At 33.6% G+C, this 19,325-nt stretch overlaps 1 protein-coding gene across 1 annotated transcript in view; it reads right to left on the bottom strand.

The window, feature by feature from the left end:
* Positions 1 to 2,395: 2,395 nt before the first annotated feature.
* Positions 2,396 to 19,325, bottom strand: part of LOC150104015 (uncharacterized) — a 40,929-nt gene continuing 23,999 nt past the window's right edge. The window contains exons 5-11 of the mRNA XM_090396381.1: positions 17,134 to 17,299; positions 11,746 to 11,825; positions 10,646 to 10,768; positions 10,413 to 10,533; positions 8,074 to 8,260; positions 4,063 to 4,205; positions 2,396 to 2,656 (exon numbers count right to left, since the gene is read on the bottom strand). Of these exons, the coding sequence (XP_090252507.1) occupies positions 2,396 to 2,656; positions 4,063 to 4,205; positions 8,074 to 8,260; positions 10,413 to 10,533; positions 10,646 to 10,768; positions 11,746 to 11,825; positions 17,134 to 17,299 (1,081 nt within the window). The remainder of the gene's footprint in view (positions 2,657 to 4,062; positions 4,206 to 8,073; positions 8,261 to 10,412; positions 10,534 to 10,645; positions 10,769 to 11,745; positions 11,826 to 17,133; positions 17,300 to 19,325) is intronic.

Below are 19,325 nucleotides of genomic sequence, written 5' to 3'. Positions count from 1 at the left end.
TTCCATTCCACCAACACGCCAACAGAATACTACCTCACTCTTACAGCCTGTCGACTAGAGCTGTATTCAAATCATTATTTAAGAAATACTTTACCCAGGCTATTGCTGTTTCCGTCAAAATCAAAATTGATTCGCATGGACACCTTGTGAATTCTTATTCAGCTAGAGAGGTACTACTTATTTATTTTATAAATCCCATATACAAGAGGTAAGAGATAAGAGAACCTACAGCACATCAGCGCCATGTGCGAAGGGGAGGATAAGGTTCAGAAAAAAATACATTTGTTGATATTTTTTTGAAGAGTTGGAGGTTGAATTTCGTGGGGAACACATCATAGTAAAGGCCTTTATAAAGAGCAGAAGTTGATAGTGTGATAGAGGAAGAAACAAAGTATGTTCGGGGTATTTTGCAAGTGTACAGAAAGAGGATTCTGAGTAGGTAATGGACCTAACAGAATGAAGAAATGATATTTGCCAGTTTAGTGGTGCAATAGTCATGAAGTAATGCGTCTATGAGGGAAAAAGTTATATTTAAAGGTCATATTTAACTTTACGTGCTATAACAGTGGTGCTTCTTGGGATGTGTGTGTGTGTGTGTGTGTGTGTGTGTGTGTGTGTGTGTGTGTGTGTGTGTGTGTGTGTGTGTGTGTGTGTGTGTGTGTGTGTGTGTGTGTCCGGTGGCCTTTGCAAAGGACCAGAAGTCATGAATTCCATTCCATTATTCATTTATTATTTTGATTAATTATTATATTGTTTACTTATTAGTATTAATTACTACTAATTACTAGTTATATTTGATTAATGCAGTTGGTCAATTTCATAAAATACTGAAGTTAGTAATACACAATGTTATTGTGTATGATTGCACATCCTACACATCATTTAGGAAATGGTTCGTCAAATACGTGAGGAGATTCTGAAATATCGCCATGAATATACAGTAAATGTCGATCCTATACAACAAAATTTCGAACGACAACATCATCAGTTAGACAGTGAAGTGGAACAGCTTAAGAAATTCTTTGAGCAAAATATCCGTCCCCTGTTGGAATAATATCTCATTTTCTAAAACTTTTCTCCAATAATCATGGTGTCTTTATGTTACTTGACCAAATGCAATTCCTGTAACGACCTTCGGGAAAGATTTTACTCAACTACTGTTACAAATACTAAATGCTTTTCAAAAATCATTTAATTTTTTCCCCATTTGTAGGTGAAAGAACCATTTTGGAATCAAATTTTGGAAAGAAATTTTAGAATAAATAATTTTTGGAGAATATCGAATTAAAAAAGTTAAAATAAACAGGGCAAAAAAACGATGCCTAACTTTCTTTCATAGTTATAATTAATTTAAAAAGTATTTCTAATAAATAAAATTATGTAAAATTATAAAAGTAATAACTTTATAAATTATATCTGAATAGCTCTTACTAACAAAATAATAATTTATTTTTCTAAACACATCTGTTAAAATTAATAATTATTTGAAATATAATGTTTACAGGAAGGCGGTTATACGTTCAACCGGTGTGGTGGCCGGGATAAGAATAGCCCCAAAATGTATCTCACGCATGTTGTACGAGGCGACTAAAATGGGTTCTTTGGGAGGGTTACCCTTCCAAAGTACCCATTTTAACGGATGACAATGCTGTAGCCAGTGAAGTTCTGACTGAGGCGCGGCTATTGCTGTTCCCTTCCTGCCATGATCGGGATCTTCAATAGCTCAATAACACCTTATCCCTACACTGTCCTCTACAGATAACGGGGAAGATGAAAAACATTCTTGCTTCGCCCCTTTAAGGCAGTCCTGATAAGTTTGTACGTTCATGAATATTATTGTTGAAAAGTCACGAATATTAAATCCCTGAAAATACTGCTGATCTTATTTTTTTTTTCAAGGGCATGCATGTTCACTGGATATCTTTTTGGTTGGAAATTTTGGCAGCCATAGCAATTAGATAAGAATTTATTTAACTATTTCAGTAGTTTTCGGTAATTTAATCAACAACGTTATTTCAAATTTAATATCCGTTTAAATAAAGGAGACATTCAAAAGATGAGCAGAGCTATAGATTTGACTTCCCTCTTCACATATATTTCACAATTAAAATAAGATAATTATTTTTATTCAAAAATAAAAAAAGAGAAGAAAACAGGTCACTGATCTGTATCTTTTCAAATCTAGTATAGTGAGAAACTGACAAAAATTCACTAATGCATTATTTTGTACAATAATATAAATAGTTTCAGACCCGGTTATTATTGTATTTTCGAAGGCACTATGAATTCTTTTCACCTCTTTGAGTAGCGCGAAGCTTATTTACAAGAATATTTCATAGGTATTATAAAAACGCATCAAATTACTGCAGCAATGTTCTCTTAGGTCATTACGTTACTACGAGTTTAACTTAGTTTCAGTTGTATCGACGCACACTGTATAAGGCTCAACATTTTTGCTGCTAGTAATATCTTTAAATGTTCCATTCATTTGCTCGAATCCGTTTTCTTCACATTTCTTCATAGATTCTAATCCAGCTATTTTCTTTGAAGGAGTGAACATGACCTTTTCTAAGGCCATAAATGGTGATTCAAATGAAAGGGTTCCCAGATATGATATCCCTAAAGAGACCATAAGATGACCGAAAAACAGATATATCTAGGAGGGAAAAAAATGAGACAAATGTGAAAACGTTATAAGGAATCAATCATCTTTATAAAATGAAATTTATTTAACAAATTTTTTTCAGAGCATTATTTATTTTTTTATTTTTGAAAAAAAAAAAAAATTCTCATTAAGAATTAACAGTATTTTAAACAGAAAGCGATAAAAATGGATGGATGACAAAAATTCAGTTTCCCAAAATGTCCTATAGTATTAAAAGATACTGCAAAAAATCCTCTAAATGCGTAAGGCATATATTCATCTCTAAGCATGTAGTTGAAATACATCGTGGACTGTAGCAATTTTATGTCGGAATTAAATTAAATGTGTTAGTTTAATCCAATAACTGATTACTTTTTCACTAAAATTATATTTCGTTACGGCCAGTCTGCAGTGGCCTAAATGTATCCTAAAAATGCTTCCCGGAAAATATGTATTATAATTCATTTTAACTTAGTCCTTGATCAGCTTTATGTTAGTCATTCAAGTACTTGTCCTCGTAATTCACCATCAGTGGTGGCAATTTATTATTTATTAAACATAATTTTGTCATGCTGTGTCATCAGATTAAGATAAATAAAACGTGAAAACAGCATATTTATGTAATTATGATGCAAAACATTTAAAAATTATATATATAAAAAAGAAACAAATGAAACAAACAGTTCAAAGAATATTTATCTCAGAAAAATCTATCTTAAATATTTAGCAACACAAGATATAAATAAAAAAATAATCCCTTAAAACATATTTTTTTATTTTTTTATTAATGTCTTCATTAATTCAACCCACGAAAAGTGTTTCGTAAACCCATAGTACACACATTCCGATGGGAAGGGCGCTTTCACATTCATTACTCATCTAAAAATAATCACAAACAACACAAGGTGGGATTGGAACTTGTACTGCGTTATTTGGATAGCAGATACGCTAACGACTTAGTCAATCAAGGCAACCAAACAGGATTAACTGTTAAACAAAATATTTTAACTGGTTTGTTAAAAAAAAAAAAACGATCATTCAATACTTCCTTCACTAAAACGAGTTCTAAAGTTAGTATGAAATACTCCTGGTTCAACAGACGGTTGTGGAATGGTTTTCAGTGCACTAAATAAATTCACTTCGCGATATTTGAACTTCCATTCTCTAACATCTCGAATAATAAGTACTTTTTATTATAATTGCATTTTATGTTTACGTTGTTTACAATTTGTACCCACCCTTCCACAAAAACATAATTTTTACCCTATAATGGTTTCATCTCTCTCTCTCTCTCTCTCTCTCTCTCTCTCTCTCTCTCTCTCTCTCTCTCTCTCTCTCTCTCTCTCTCTCTCTCTAAGATCAGTTAGTGGATATTTAATTATATTTTCTTTAAAAAAATCACCACACCCAATACTTACGTAGATGAAGTGATGAGTATAAAGTTTCTCATGGGTGAATGCCGCTCTCGTAAATTGCACTGGCAGAGAAAATAAATAAATTAAAAAGGTCAGACGTCCCAAAGGAATAAAAACTTTCCAACTCAGAAGAGAATTTACAACTCCTGAAAGAGAAACATACAATAGATAATATTCTAATAATATTATAATATTATAATTATCAAAGTTAATTCTGTTTATTCTTATAAAAAGAACTAGTGGAAAATATAATCTAAGTAGTATGAAGTGATCTTTCTTTTATCGTTCGATAATTTAAATTAGGGTGATCACTATTAAGAATGTTTATTTGCTGATAATATCCAATTTGTTTTCTCTTTCTGATGTATTATATTATAAACTATTTATTTAACTACAAAATTCATATAAATAGAAAATCATACATGATATTTTTATCGTAATTCTACACACGAGAGATTGCTAAGTGTATTATCCTTGTGCAACGGATGGGGTTGAAAAGTAGAGATGTAAAAAAGAAACTTGTTACAACTGAATTTAGAGAAACAAACAATTGTTTTATTATTGAAAGTACCGCAAATTATCAGTGGTTAGTTGCTATGAATGTTTTTAACAAATTTAGAGGTGTGTAGGGAGAAATATTATCAATAGCAAATTGTGATGATCTGGAAACACATTTGTAAGAAAGTCAACAGAAACTGAGCACAACAGCAAAACCCTTCATCAACCTAACCATTTAGATGCACATAGTTGCAATAACTAAATGTCAGAACAGTGTTGAATAGCTAAAGAGGCTGGCTTGTGATTTGTTTAGGACTACCTGTTGTTCCAGGAAAAAACGTAGGGCCCTCAAACGAAAGAGAAAAACACGCTAATTTCTGGGTTGCTGAGGAAGTGCAAGTGGTTGACGAATGGTTTGGAGAATAATAATACACAATTAGGATTTTAAAAGTAGATATTTCAAGAGATGTCTTTCTTTGATAACAGAACAAGGTATGTAAAATGATAAAGAGAAGCGTAATGAAATTTCATTAGACTAAACATCATCTGAGAATGATCATGACCATAAAGAGTGAAAAGAACAGATAAAACAGAACTCATCATCGAACTATAGCTTACATAAGAAAACTAACTGCACACTTTAGGTTGACTCTGAAGGGGGGAAAAAGGGGTCGTCCTGCGGCGGCAACCTGTGAAGTGGTCTTAATCATCCCTGCAAATTACCCTGTCACAAGGCCTAATAATTAGACTGTCATTAGACATTTCCGTACTGCATGGCAATCGGGCTAAAGTAAACAGGACCCATTGACGGCTTTTTTTAAGCGCATCCATAGCACAATTGGAAGAACGACGGTACTTTGGGCCCTTCGATTGGAAAAGGCCTGAGTTCGATTTCCGTCGTGACGGGAGGAATCTTTATATGGACTTTTTCAATTGAAGGTGAGTTAGCCGAAGAAAAAAACCTGCTACCTCCGTATCAGGTAGCAGGTTTATTTCTCCTGGAAACTCTGATTTTTCATCCGCACATAGATAAATAAGCCCTTCAGAACATACGCAATTTACAGACAAAAGAGACTTGTTGTGGTGGTGGGCTGTAAATGGTGCTGATGTAGTTAATTGGTAGTAGAGGTTCGGTAGTGGTGGAGACGGAGAGTTGTACATTAGGTGTCCTCCCGCGATGAGTCTTCGGACTCCTTGGAGGTGTCAAGAATAATAATAATAAGAAGAAGAAGAATAAGAAAGATGGGTCACGTAGCGATTTACAATGACGGAATCCATACCGATGATTAGTTTTAGTTTAGATGGTATAGGTAGCGTAGAATTTCATTGTTAATGAATATTACTTTGCAAGTAGTTGAAGTAAAGCAACAGTACTGCAAAGATGGTGAAGATTTCCAGCATTCTAAGAACTTCACTGATTCATTGAATTCTACTGGATTTTTCCTACATAAAGACATTGGCTATTATGGAGTAGGCAAATTGGTAGAAAACGGGATTCAATAATTCTAGTACATCAAAAACAAGAGGATGAGTTCCATATGATTCACGGGAGACGTTTTGTTATCTCCATTGAAGAATATTCTTTTGATCTCTTTCTGGCAACAAGTCAAAAACAGATAACAAGATCGAGCGTTTCGAGTTTAGAATGTTTGGAATATACTTGACAGGGTCATTAATGTTTTGATTCTTAAACGTTTCCGTAATGAGGTGAGTGCTAATTTTAGACCACGAGACTGAAAACAACAATCTCAAAAAAGGAAATGATACCTAGAAATGAGGAAGTTGGCGATCATTATAATATCAGGAGCAAGGGGACATGGCGACAATTGATTGTGATCTAAATGGCTCTGGGAGAGCAACTCTCTTTCTCTCCAATATAGTAACTATATTTGGGACAAAGTCACTCATATAGTCACTAGGATTATGTTGCAGCCTATATTGGCTGCAAGGTATAAGATCACTGATGATAGCAAATACTCAGTAACCCTTCCTGAGAAATCATGTGTCAGAAAAGTAAAGTAAATTTGCTATTAGAAAATTTAAATGGTTAAAATCATTTTAAAGAAAATAGTCAAAAAGTTAAAAATGGTGTGCGCATTAAAAGTAATAAAGAAAACAAAAGAGCTTAACAGAATAAAAAAAAAAAAAATCAGCTAACGCCTTTTTATTCCCGTATATACGGGAGTAGGCGAGGCCATTTAGCCCTATCTAACTTTTGGAGACTGAGTGGGCAGTTCAATATCCACTGGTACCCAATCAGAGACAGATGGCCCAAGGCTATCACTAATTAAGTGATAGCTTAACAGAATAAAGCTAATCAAAATTAGATGATTATAGCTTGTACATGAACTGAAGGGGATATCTGTAGGATTCAAAAATTCGAATTTTGAAAAGAATAAAGTAAAAGAAGGTATAATTAGGAAAAGCGATATAAATAATGATTAAAGAAGGTAGTATTTCAGTTTCTGTTAAGAAAATACTTAATTTTATTTCGTTTTACATCCTGGAGAGAAAGAGATATCACTAATGATTTAACTAAAGCCATGCATTCTGAAATGGGTCTGGACGTATATGGAAGTTTTCAGTTTGGTATATAAAATCTAAATCATTTTGTTTGCTCCATGATATAAAAAGTAATCGACAGAAGGAAAAATTTCCTTTAATGGTTTTTTGTAAATTTTTTGGGAAAGGAGCAATACTAGCTATTGCATTATTACTCATGCCCATACCACATTATACGAACAAAATCGTGTGGAAGATGCAACTCGAAGCAATATCAAAGATATTGCTGATCTGATTTCTTCTATAATCATTTACAATATCATTCATGTCTGTATTTCAGGAAAGTATCTTTGTGACAACATGACATTATATTTTTCTGAAAATAAATGATAGATATTTTGGTAAACAATTGCGATATCCCAAACTCGTTCAGAATGCTCTTCAAAAATTGGCTGGCAGATTCTATTTTCATTTCACAAGAAAATCACAATCCATAAATTGGCTTAATCTCCACGTTTTCTAAAGAATCATATTTTGAGTTCTTATCAAATGTGTTGGCGACTTAGAAATCAATAATATTTGGTTAAGGACTCTGAATATTTTTAGCACAGATAAAGATAAGCTTCTCCTTTGGAAGAATGAAACTTTTTTTGAGAAAGAAGGAAATAAGGAATGTTATACGAGTTTTCCCTTTCATCAATTCTGTTCCATTCTTTCAAAGGAAAGAAACATTATTTTTCCTAATATTTCGTTTCCTTCTTTAAAATAGAAATTTTATATGAAACGTAACATAACATGTTGATAATCGAACTGATTTTCCATATGATGTGATATTATATGCATTACGTAAGTGTCCAAGAAAGAAATTCGGTGTAATTCTAGAAAATATTACACATAATGTTATAATCTAGACGATAAAACAGAGTAATAAAACAAAAGCATCATTAATGCAGTTATTTTATTACTCTGTTTAAATTAAAACGGAGAACTGTTTAGATTAAAAGCACTTCTAACCTCCATATCCAGTTTGACAAGCAATGATCACCCAGGCCATACAAGCTGTCCAAACAAGCTTGTATGTAGCTGCATAGAGGGAAGCGACTTCTAGGGATGGAAGATTTCCTCTGTTCCATTCCAGGATTCCCAACACTATAGTGACACCCATAGTGATACTTGCAATCCAGGCAACGAGGACAGTTAACTAGAAGAGCAGATTTTCATTAATTTGACACATATTTAGTAATTTATTTCAAGTTTCATTAATTACTATGTAACTAGAAAAAACTATTGATATCTCATGCTCGCGAATCTTATGATTTTCCTGATTACAGCCAAGCTGGATTGTCTTTATTCAGAAGAAGTAAGCACCATGAAAAAATGATGTCGTTTTGCCTCTTTACAGACCTTTGATAAGACCACACTTGGACTATTTTGCGCAGATCTGGTCTTCTTTTTCCGTTGTGATTTTGATAATGGAGAGAGTGCAAAGGAGACTGATTCCTTTTCAATCTCCACTATATCAAATGATATATCAAATTATATCACTATATCAAATGATATAAGTATTGTGGAATACTGATTACGAAGACAGATTGAAAATTTATAGACTGCAGACACTAGCAAACAGCAGAAAGAGGGGTGATATAACTGAGACTTACCAACTTTTGAAAAGATAATACAGGATTCCAGTCGATGGAATTTTTTAATTTATGGAGGGTGGGGAAAGGACAAAAGGGTATCCTTGGAAGTTTTGAATGAATACCGCTAAGAAGGTGATGAGGACTAGATTTTTTTCACATAGGGCGGTGCGTGAATGGAATGGATTGCCATTGAATGTTTTAAATGCAAGCATGAATGGATTCAAGAATAAGTATGATATCTGGTGCGTGTAGTATGTGGTCTCCCTCGATGAGTTCCTGACTCCCTGAAGGTCTCTTTTAATAATAATAATAATAATAATAATAATAATAATAATAATAATAATAATAATAATAATAATAATAATAATAATATAGAGATACTGAGGACAAAATTAACTTGAACAAGACGTGGCAATGGCTACAATATGGATATATTAAAAACGAAAACAGGATTTATTCTAGCAGCTCAAGAACAGGCATTACAAACTAATGCAACGAAAGCAAAAATTTTGAACATCAATAATAACAGAAAATGCAGATTATGAGATCAGAAAGATGAACATCTAATCAATGCCTGCAGTAAGATAGCTCAAACTGACTATAAATACCGCCATGATCAAGTGGCTAAAATAATTCATTGCCATGTAGCAAAAAATATGGCTTTCTTACATCTGATGACTGGTGGCAACCTAAAATAGAGACAGTATTAGAAAATGAAACAGCAAAAAAAAGTCACGAAACAGCATTTGGAACAAAATAGACCCTGACATCACAATTATCGAACATCGACAGGTTCGGATTATCGATGTCGCAGTGATAATATTAACAACAAAGAACTGGAACAAAATACTAAATATCGAGATCCGGCAATAGAAGTTGGCAGGCTGTGGCTTAAACACGCCAAAGTCATCCCAATAGTTATCGGTGCACTTGGTGCAATTTCAAAGAAGCTATCCAACTATTTACAGCAATTAAACATCAACGAAGTGACTCCCATATGACCTAGAAAAACAGCATTACTTGGAACAGTCCATATTTTACGACGCTACCTGACGAACTATTCTTAGATTCTTGGGTAGATTCTGAATTTTTCTATATCACCAGTCAAATTGTTGTTTAAATAATATTTGTTGTTTATATAATGTTGTTTAAATCTGTTTTGACTGTGTATCAGTTATGTGAATAAATAATAATAATCATAATAATAATAATAATAATATTTTAGTATGCCACGTAATCGATCGAATTGGACTATAACAAGGAAACAAAGTCCTCTCTAACCTTCCAACACAGTTAGAGAAAGTCCATTCCTTAGAAAATAACGACTTAATCAAGAAGAACATGCTTGCCTGGAGAGGCTAAAAATCAAATCTAAAAGTCTGTTTCCACTACTTCGATTTCACCAAATTATAAAGTAGAGAAATTTTGGTACCCAATTAGAAGCAAGCAGTTGATGGAAAGGAAATTATTTGTTTCAAAAAAATAAATAAATAAATAAATAATAATAATAATAATAATAATAAATAATAATAAATAAAATAAAATAAAATAAATAATATAAAATAAAAATAAATAAATAATTAAATAAAAGTTCTATATTTTATCTTAATAATCTTAAACATATATGTGATATGTGTAAACATATTTATTAATATATTAACATAGGAACATTGTTTAAGGATTTGAAATGCTGACTGCAAAATTTAAACTAACTTTACTAAAGGTGGCTTTCGATCGTGTGGCGAGAAAATAGCCAGTAGCTATACCCACGCAGTAAGAGGCGATATGAGTGTAGGGCATGAAATGCATATGAGTGAGGATGTATTCCATGCTTCTGAAAAACAAACAAAAAAAAACACTTGAAATTTAGACAACCCTAATTAACATCCATCAAGTATTATATAAATATATATTTTTTATTTATATGCACCAGAAATAATACTTACATGGGATCAGGAAACACTGTTAATCCTGTAGGAGGAAGTCTATACACGTAATTCTGGACGTATGTTCCGATGACAGATAACACCATGAATAAGAAGTTCACAAAAAGGGTGATTTTTGGCCATCTGGAAACAGAATTTTTATTAGAGTTATTTAATTCCAATGTGGGGGTGACCTAATTGCCAGCTACGTTGCATTTTAAAATATATGAAATATTAGCTTACATTGTTGATTTTCAAATTTCTTATACAGAGATAATTCCACACTCCTGTCATAAACTTTAAACGTATTCTGCATCTCAAAGCTAACTAAAATACCCAAATAAACATACCACTGGAACCCTAATATTTCTGACATTTAGTCATACGTCACACTGACGTATGACTTTAGATGAGACATCTCAAGGGAGTCAGTTAGAGAATTGGGTGGTAGGCACTATTAATTTGGATCTAATATTAAAATGCACACAGTATTTTATCAAGGGATCTTCTATGATTGTCGAATCCCTTGCTATGAACGTTCACTTGTCTTCATCTCCATCCTTGTGAGCATGGTAGTTTATTCACCACGAAATGACGGTGGGAGGGTCAAGATCCTTCATAAAAAGTGGCTCCACCCTTATATAGTGTCTAACGATATAAGGGTGGAGCGGATTTAAGCACATGACATAATCATTGTTGATTAGTAGCTTCGATAATGATGCTCTCGAGACCAACCGTTTCTCCCATTGTATGCTTTTCACAGACGAAGTAATGTTCACTCGAGGTGATATTTTCAATTATCGCAACCACACGGGCAATTAAAATCTGCATGCAGTTATTCAGTGAAGATACCAGAGCAATTCTCCATCAATGTATGGTCAAGTATCTTGGAACACAGACTGATAGAGCCTTTTCGTGTTACAAATTTTCGCCATGAAATTATTTTATCTTTATTACAGGCACTCGAAAAATATATTTAAGCGATAATCATTGCTGTAAAGCATATCATGTATGAACCTGTATTCAATTACAAAAATCGAAGACATTTAGAGCATCAATGCCTATTAATCATTATAGTATAGCATATGAGTTATGTACTATTAATGGAGTAAACTACTCACCTAGGAAGAGGGATTAGGGCAACTAGAAATAAGATGTATAATTGCATATCTACAGCCAAGTACCAAGTATGGAGTAAGCACTAGAAAACAAAAAAGAAAATAATAAAATATGTATCAACAACTAAACATGTGATGGGCAAAGGAGAAGTATTTATTTCAATGCTATTATTCAATATTTCCAGAAAACCAATCTAACACCAAAGTCATCTGTCACACAAAAGGGAAGAAGTGGACAGTCAAAATCTACTGTGGATGGGACTCGCTGGATGGTAATCCTCGCTCTCGTTGTTTGTTTTGTTTCCATGAAGATTCGGTTTAATTTAACCATGCAATTGAAACATCGAAATACATGAACTTGGTATATTTCAAATAAGATGACAACAAACTGCATATACAGAGTTAAAAAAACTATAGGATTCTCCACTGAAAATATGGGGAATCATATTTAAGATAATCCAGAATGTCACTATTTAATATCAGAATGTTAAATACGTGTAAAAGAATTTAAATGTCTTTGAATTAGTTAGCTCAAACCATATTTACTGAGCTCTGCTTCACCTAGGATTGATAACTTTGTTAACCAAAGAGACACAATAGAATTGTATATAAAATCTCTCATCAAAGTAAACGCTTTGGATTGCATTCCTTAGAATTGTTACTAATTCTAAGGAATTCAATCACCATTCCAAGATAAAATATATTATGTATAGGTCAATTTCATCTATTTACCAGTCAGTTTGTATTTCGTGGGAGGAAACACTCTGGATTAAGGGGAAAAAATAAAGAAACGAATACCTAATCTTTCCTTTATCTTCTAAAAACATTTAGCGAACCTTACTGAGCTCTGCTTCACCTAGGGTTGATAGCTTTGTTAATCAAAGAGACACAATAGAATTAGTTTAAATTACTATATACCGAGAATGAAAAAACAACAACGTTTAATATTAAGATAGAACTAGTTTCGTTGAATGATTCAACTTCTTCAGGTATTACAGGCAAAGAATTATACAAAACATGAGATAGACATGATAAAATTACATCAACAGATCTAGTATAAAACACAGTAGTAGTACATTTAAAAACAGGAATGCTACCTTGAGTTTCAAATAAAGTTGACTTTGTGCGTGAGCTGCCACGAGTGCGCCAATACTAAACAGTGGCAATGTGTGCGTCAGAGAGATTGAAACTAAGGCTGTTATTAATATGTGATGAATCTAGTGAAAATTCTCTGGATTCGATGATCTTTCTTTCGAGTTCATCATAACACACAGGGATATTAGAAGCTTGAGGCCAGTCTACGAGGTGTTGGCGGCCTTCATCTGAGTTAATAGAGAAGAGAACGTGGCTAAAGAGAGCTCTGGCTCTGGTCCTATTGTAGGAAATGTCTCTCAGGTTTTCTTTCTATACGTAAAAAAGGATGAATTTAGTTTGGCTTTCCACAATCACACAAAATCTTGTAGACTCTTGGATACTGAGTAGGGAGATGTTTCACTTATGTACTAGATCTTTCTTTTATACTAGATCTGTTGATGTATTTTATCATGTCTCTGTCATATATATCAAGGATTTACTCCTAGCGTAGATATAAATCAAGGATTTAGTCCTAGCGTAGCCTGTTCCGGCCTTAGAAGTCATCGTTGGATCGTTTAACAGGACGTCCTGGTTTTCTTTTTCCTAATGGCTCGTACTTTAAGGCTTGTTTTTGGTAATCTTTCTATTGTATATATTATATATATATATATATATATATATATATATGATTTTACAAATAATTGAACTAAGCATCAACATTTTAGTACACATATCGGCCACTGAATCAGAAATCTTCATATCGATGTACGTGAACGTCAGTTAGCTATACTTGATCACGTGGTGTCACTACGTGTTCTAGGCGATTATTTAAGACTGTTGCTGCTGGTGAGTAATCGTCAATCGGGCTGACCACAATGGAAAAACAAATGATCTGTGTTCGAAAAAGGCCTTGTTGTGGGTGCCCGTTTGGCTGGAACGAAGATTTTCAAAACAGCAGAGCTGAGTTTCTCAAAACGTGAGATATTCCACGTGTTTAATTAGAGGAAAAATAACCCGCATTTCTCCTCTAAGAGGAGTAACTGTGGTCCTAAGATAGTCTGTTAGGAACGAGATCACTGTCATCTGATAAGACTTGTACAGTAAAACAGAACTTCCTGTGTACCGCAATGACCGAAGCATTCAATGAAAGTTGTTCCCAACCCATATCTCACTGAACTATGTGCAGGGAATTGAAGACGATCGCTACTGGCAGTCGCATGGATATACGGAAAATAAAAGTTTCTAATTTAGTGGCCGCTATGTACAGTTCTCCAGCATTGCAAATTCCGTGATATTTTTTCCAAATTCATCACCTTCGAAACCATTAAAGCAGACGAGCTAAAATAATATATTACAAAACAAAAAAAATTCTTCTAAATATGAACGAATTTATAAGACTAAAACGTATCTTAGCACATCATTTGCACTCCTTTAAAACTTCTTTATGTTGTGCTAATTGAATAAACTTTAGATACTAATACTCAACTCAAAAGTATCTAATGTGTCCAGAACAAAGCTAAATTAATTAGAATATTTGGAGCATTAAAGTTAGAAGAGCAAAAATTATCCAAATGTAAATTTCACCTCTATCCTGATGAATTCAGAATAGAGGTAAAATTATAATGAATTCAGTTACCATCTTTTGAATGTTGAAAACGATATTCTTAGTAAAGATTTTAATTTTGTTGTATAAAAAATATTTATTCCAAAGGAAGTGTCACTTGCAAAAAAAAAAATCGCTATGATTACAAGAACTAGAACTCGTTATGAACAAAAGGGATATATTCAGTTATTTTGGTAAATGAGGGAGGAAAACTGAACTTTTTCTGGGGGAAAGAAGGTTATCGCACAAGTGATCAGCAGAATCAAGCAAATGTTTCTTAAATTCCTTAACCTTCGATGGGCTTCGAAGGTCATTTGAAATGAATGGTTTACGGACTCGTGGGTTTCATAGAAGAGGGATAAGTAAACGATAATTGAGAACTTAAGTGGGCTTAATAAGAAGATTTCCTTTCTTTTAAACGGAGTATTCTTCAAGGAAGACAAAAATCGAAGTTTAGCAAAACTTACTTTTTCCGTGAACACGATTCTAATAATGATTATAACATTTAATGCATTACATTAGATGATTATAAGGAAAAGAAAATCGAGAATAAATATACCGTGGAAATGAAGACTGTGCCGAGATTACAGAGGTCTCCTCTTTCGAAACAAAGAACTCTGGATGTTCACTGTAAGGAAGTCTTATTTCCAAGGATTTTCTTCTTATTTTTTTTATATAAATCAGGTTGATGGTACGTCAAGTAATTCGCAGAATCTCAGTTAATATGTTATTAACCTTCGGAATTAAGGGTTACTTTCTCTAATTCTATTCGAATGTATGGCATTATATACAAAACGACAAAGAATGTAAAATATCTAAGTACTGATTCCTTAAGATTAATAAAAGTAAGCGTATTGGTTAGTAATTTAAGCGTTATAATATTTCTTTTCCTCCACTAGTCTACCCACTTTAAATCCATTTTTTATTTGTTTTGTTTATTTAGTTAGTATTATCAATATTTATTTTGTATTCGTTTTTATCAATATTTCTGTAAGAATATTTATCACACAGAAGAAAGTTTAATTTTTCAGTGTGATAAAGTTTTTACTTTATTATTTTATTATTTTTTTACATAACAATGATGCCCTATTCTATGTTTTTATTTCCATTATTGTATCTTCTATTAGATTTCTAAACGTGATTTTTTTTTATTTATCAGCTTATCTAATTTTTAGAATTTTTAAACAGAACTTGTATGTAATATCATTTGCGATTCGCATATAGATTTATACTGGAATGGGCTTTGGAGGAAGTTTATATTTAAGGCGTCTGTTTAATGCAGAATATTCGAGAAGTAAAGGCGTATAATTGAAATGTTAGCAAAAAAATTCTTCTTTCAACATAGTATTTAGTTTAAAGTTGATATTTTATTATAAATCCTGTGGAATTATTTAGGATATTCTTACGTGGCAAGGTCTCATCGAGGCAGGGCAAACTACTTTACAACCTCCGGTCTCCATCTTGATCCACTAATTATACAGAACGCTACTATCGTTGTTTCTGTACATCTACATACAACTCCATCTATTGACCCAGCACCGCTCCTACAAATAGTATCATTTATCTGTACATTGCGTGTGTTTTCTTGGATGATTTGTCTATATGCGGGACGAAAAACCCGACTTTATGGGATGTAAAAAAAAAACCTTGCAGTCTCCGTATGGGATCGGCAAACTCACCTTCACTTGGAAAAGCCCATATATAGATTCCTCTCGTCTCGGCAAGAATCGAAGTCAAGTCTTTTCCAATCGAAGGTTGCAGTGCAATTGTCGTTTTTCCAACTGCGTTACAGAATCTCTTTCTTACAGTGCTAGAAACATGTAATATTAATTCAGACAATTCTACCTGTAAAGACACACCTGCATAAACTTAGTGAACGAAGTTGATGCCTTTGCTTGGTGATAAATGGATTTCGAATTCCAGTTATCTCCATCTCAAAGAACCTTCATAAGGGTTTACCATCTAAAGGTAAGGCATCCGGTCTCATATGGAGGTGGCAGAGTTTACTCTCCTGGAAATTTGTGCAACAATAGAAACTGTTCAGAAGGTTATACCAATTAACAGACGTGATGCACTGATCTCATACTTCAGTTGCTTCCGCAGTATGCCGAACATCCCCATCCACCAGCACAGAAAAACAGACAAATTGACCGCATAGAATATCCGAAATCTATTGTGGTCATGAATGTTTGTAAATGCCTTTGTGTGGTAAATGCATTTCATCGTCCTGTGTACTTAAAGGAGAGCTCATGCAGATCGAAAAGGTTCAATGTTTGGTGGCTAGGGCAAGATTTCTAGATTGTCAGTTCAATACTACACTTTTATATTTTGTGGTTCGAATTAACATCAAATGATAAAATAAAAATAAATTAACAGCTATGATACAATGGCCTCATGGTATGATTCCCTCTGCTGTAATTCTACCCAATTCATTAATTATACTAAAACTCGTATGTAATATGGGTATTCTAAATAAACGTTTTATTATTATCCTGCAAACTGAAGGGGGGGGGGAATACAATTGGGTGAGCGAGTGTATTGGATCTCTGTATACTCTACTACAACCTGCGGAAGATTTTTTTTTCAGTTTCTAGAAGAAGATTCTTAAATTCTTAAAACTTTAAATGTTGATTCAGTTGAACCACAATGGTACGTACGTATATTTGTTAAGGTAAAGGTCTTAATTAAATGAACTGTTTCTCTAGCAGGCTTACCATTTCCTCAGCTCTGAAAAAGTTGTGGATGAACAGAAGATTTCGCCACCAGTACTGCCGGCATTTGTTTATCTCTGGATCCAAAACCAGGTGCCAGGCTGGACCACTTCCAATTAAAGGAATTACGAATATTATGGCTATCACCATCATCAAAGACGGAGTTATTCTAAATAGGAAAAGGGAAAGATGACATTAATGTTATACTGAGTTATTTATATTTAAGATTTTATTAAAAGAATGTGAAATACCACGTGACAACTTACCTCCAGACTCTTCGGAAAATGAACAGTGGAATGTTGATCGACACTTCCTTATTCCGCATTCTCCAATAGGCCAGCAGCACACCACTGAATAAGAGAAGCGATGAAGAAATCAGAAGTGAAACAAATTACGTATAACAGTAATATTCTGTAAGTCATTAATTTGAAGCATGTAATGTTGTTTCACAGTGATATTTAAATTCGATAAAACTATTTCAGAGATATTCTGATATGTTACAAAAAAGCCATTTATGGATGAACTTCGTTTTCATCAATTCCAAAGAAAGTCAGGTAGGTACTTTTGAATATCAAGAAGCTTACTGATTGTTTACGTTTCATGTGAAGTTGTCGTGCATTAGGAATTCGTTGCTGAAGGCCAAAGCCAAATTGCCAACCAAAGTTTCATATGTAACCTTAGGCATTTATGATATTCTCCAAAAATTAGTTCACTCACATGTTTATTTCGATCTCATCTTAATGCATTAAACATAACGAAAATTCAGTTATTGGAGAATATAATTAACTATTACTCGACTAAGTAAATATTTTTCACACCATTTTAAATGTCAAGCTTAGTTAGAGATCATCCTGCACACAAACAGCACAGAAATGTTAATTAATTAATTATTATTATTCATATACAAAAATGGTCTTTCCACATTCGACCAAAACGGATTTCAGACCATCTGGAAAACGATGTGTATTTTGCCCAGGCTGATATGAAATAGCTTGACCATCAAGGCTTCTTGCCTTAATGGTCAAGACAAGCAGCATTTCTCCTTTAGCTCTCAAAACACCTTCTTATCTGGTTCGTTGAACACAAACTTCACGGAGCACCGGAAGCATTCCGCGATGGATGCTAACACAAAAAGATTCGACCATTTTGCAAATGCTTCAAATTAGACAGCGGGATGCAATCTAGACTATGACATCGCTGTCGCGAATAGTTCGTTTAACTTCTTGTAGTAGAATAAGTATGGGTGACGCATATTTAAATGGCCTGCTCAATCAACCGGTCTTAATCGAACTAGGATTGGTTGATTGCCAATCAGTATTGATGAGGCATACTATTTTAAGTAATCTTTATCAGATAGACAAATGAAAAACGAAAATCCACATTCGTAGCCAATAGTCGATAGCAATATTTAGTTAGGTGGTTGCATTTAGCACCATTACACAATAATAACAGAATATAAGATGTATCAGGATAACCCTCTCCATATCATCGCCTACAAGGGTTACCGACTGACACGATGATTCAGTCGATTGATTCATTCTGCTGTCCTGTACTCTAGACCTTGTGTTAACATAGATTAACTGAATTTGGAGAATGCCTAGACAGGATGGACTCATTTTCTCATCCGGTAAAATTCTTCCTTACAGAAAAGTGTTGTTTTGTTAGAGCAAAGTCATGCAATTTGGTGTGATTAGATATCCAATGTTGTATTATATTGGTGGAATTATGCTTGAAGAAACGGATGAGGTTATGGATATTGGAATTTTAGGAGACAGGAAATTGAAGTTCAAGGGTCATATAGCAAAATATTTTAAATACACTCACTTTAAATACACTTCACACATGTAAAGATAAGGAAGCCAATTTGCCTTTTTACAAGACCTTGATAAGACCTCACTTGAACTATTGCGTATAGATCTGGTCTCCTGGTGATTCTAATACAGTGGAGAGGGTGCAAAGGAGAGTGTAAAAAATGATATTAGGATTGTGGAGTACAGATTATGAAGACAAATTGAAAATTTGTGGACAGCAGACACTAGCAAACAAGATAAAGAGGAGGCGATATGATTGAGATGTACAAACTTCTGAAAGGTTTATAGAGAATTTCAGTAGACTGAGTTTTCCATTTCATGGAGTGATCGAGAAAGGACGCTAGCGTATCCATGGAAGTTGAGAAGGAATGCTATCAAGGAGGG

This window comes from Typopeltis vanoorti, chromosome 8 (assembly GCF_054136105.1).
Source record: "Typopeltis vanoorti isolate ZY-2024b chromosome 8, IOZ_Tvanoo_1.0, whole genome shotgun sequence".
NCBI classification, from domain to species: Eukaryota; Metazoa; Arthropoda; class Arachnida; order Uropygi; family Thelyphonidae; genus Typopeltis; species Typopeltis vanoorti.
This window is presented reverse-complemented; position numbering and strand designations above follow the sequence as displayed.